This window comes from Schistocerca gregaria, chromosome 2, assembly GCF_023897955.1.
Source record: "Schistocerca gregaria isolate iqSchGreg1 chromosome 2, iqSchGreg1.2, whole genome shotgun sequence".
Classification (NCBI taxonomy): domain Eukaryota; kingdom Metazoa; phylum Arthropoda; class Insecta; order Orthoptera; family Acrididae; genus Schistocerca; species Schistocerca gregaria.
Genome location: NC_064921.1, coordinates 460523052 through 460525465, shown reverse-complemented (window position 1 = coordinate 460525465; position 2414 = coordinate 460523052). Strand labels below are relative to the sequence as shown.

At 39.0% G+C, this 2414-nt stretch overlaps 1 protein-coding gene across 1 annotated transcript; it reads left to right on the top strand.

The window, feature by feature from the left end:
* Positions 1-522: 522 nt before the first annotated feature.
* On the top strand, positions 523-1260 carry LOC126335836 (piggyBac transposable element-derived protein 3-like). Its single transcript, XM_049999304.1, has one exon. It carries the CDS (start codon positions 523-525, stop codon positions 1258-1260), a length of 738 nt encoding a protein of 245 aa, XP_049855261.1.
* Positions 1261-2414: the final 1154 nt, after the last annotated feature.

The following is a 2414-nucleotide window of genomic DNA, read 5'->3' as shown; positions in this document are numbered from 1 at the left end:
CACTTATTGGAAAGTAAAAATTATCGATTAGCACATTCCGGTCGCTGCCCGTAGAAACTACGAGCGCGCATTTATTGTCGTAATAGTCGGCGCTCGGAGAATCTTTATTTTTATTTCAGGTTGCTGTGAATTACGTCTGTGCGATGACGTCTGGAGTTGAGTTTTTCGTTCTTGTAGTATGTCGGACAACCGCTAGATGGTGCCAAAGACGCCAAAACAATCTGTAGTTCTCTTTATTGCAAACGTTTGTTCTAAAATGGGGGACAATTTGACTGATGAGAAAATTCTGAGGCTGCTCGAAGAATATGGATCTGAAATTGACGATGAGGGGTTTGAAACTGAAAATAGTTCTTAAATAGATGGTAATTATAATGGTCAGTCTTGGTGTTTAAGGATAACAATTATATTCTCGGTTGTGCCACTGACCAAATGTTACGAACTAATGGAGCATTGAGCTACACCTAGATTCCTCTTTGCCTGCAAAAATCATGAAAAAGAGACAGATTTAGGTCAATTCACTTTATGCTTCACGTGAATAACACGGATAATTACGGACGAAGTGGTCAACCAAACCGTGATCCTATACACAAAATCCGACCTCTTTTTAATAACTTTGTACTCAAAAGCAAGAATAGCTTTTATTCTGGCGAGAGTCTCACAGTTGATGAAGGTTTATGTCCATTCAGAGGGAGAATTCTATTTCGAGTATATATCAAGAACAAACCGAGCAGGTATGGTATAAAATTTTTCGTTCTAAGTGATTCAGTAACAGGATATGTAGTGAACTGTGCAGTGTACATTGGTGCAGGTGAAAAATACAACAGTGCAGATTCAGTGGTGCCACGTTTGTGCAACAGTTATCTACGTAAGGGTCATACACTGTACATGGACCTGTTTTATATTTCTGTAAAATTATTTGAAAGATTGTTTGATGAGGGCGCACTTGCTGTTGGCACAGAAATGAGAAACATAAGAGGCCTACCACAGGAATTCAAACAGAATAATCTAAGAAGAGCTGAAATAGCATTCAAGAGAACAAATTCCGCACTAGCACTTCACTGGGAAGATACTAGGGATGTGTTTGCCCTTTCTACCAAACATAGAATGACAAGTAGTTTTACAAAGACAAAATCCGAGCCCGGAATGGTACAGAAACTGAAGCCTGATCTCATACTTGATTATAATGAAAATGAAACTGCTGTTGATCATGGAGATCAGCTAGTGACCTACTACTATATTCAACAACGAACGATGAAATAGTGGAAAAAGGTATTTTTTTCATGTATTTATCATGTGTGTGGTCAATTCTTACATTCTGTACAAGAAACTTCAGCCTGTCTCTCACAAACGAACCAGCTTGTTTAGTTCTATGGTGAACGTGGGAAAACAAACACTCAAGAAATCAGGCGAAGCCTTCAATGAAGGGACCGATGACCGTAGCAGTCTGGTCCCTTTAATCTCACAAACCAACCTTCAACGAAGATGGGAAAAAGGGTTCAGCAGGACACAGTCTAACAGCAAGGCATTTCCCCACTCACATTCCATCGACAAGAAGCCAGAACTATGCATCAAGATACTGCATTGTTTACTCTGAGAAGGGTGCACGCAGTACTGCCAAATGAGTGAGAAGGGAGACCAGATGGTGGTGTGAAGAATGTAATGCAGTATTGTGTTTACCTGTCTATTTCAAGCAATATCACACAAAGACAAATTTTGCTCAATGAAAAGACTTGTAGAAATTCAATGAAATAGTTTTGTACATTTATTTTATAATAAATTCTGGTTTATTGCAATTACAAACTTTTTTCTATCTCTGAATCTTCTACTTTTCAAAATATAATGATTCTGTAAATATGTGATATCTTTCAAAAAATTTTGAACAGATGTTGAGATATTGGATGATAATACAAACATAAGTTAAAAGGTCTTGCTTTTCTTCACTATCTTTTGGCCAGAAGCCATGAAAAAAGGTGCAAAAGTCTACATCTTCTAAGGGACTGCAGCAGTCCCTGTGGCCGGACTGCAATGTGTTAAGGACTATCCTCGAACAGCAATGAAAACTTGAGGATGCATCCCTGCATCATCACACCGGCCAATCGACCAGCCTCTGGAAACATTCTACCAACCACAAGACCTGAGAGTCAGAAAGTTAAAAGTCATTTAACTTAAACCAGGTTTACACAGGCAGCTCTTGTGAAGTCATAGCTTGTGGCTTCCTGTTGTGGCACCTTGATCTACAGTTCACACAGGATGCCATGTAACTGTACAGCTTTCAGCATGGTGTCAGGTGAAATAATACGGGAGGCTACTACCATTATAACGCAGTTTATGGCGTTAGAGGTGTCACAAAAGATAAATACAAGGTAGACGAAACCCAAATGTTATGTCCGAAAACAAATTTCAAGCAGATATAA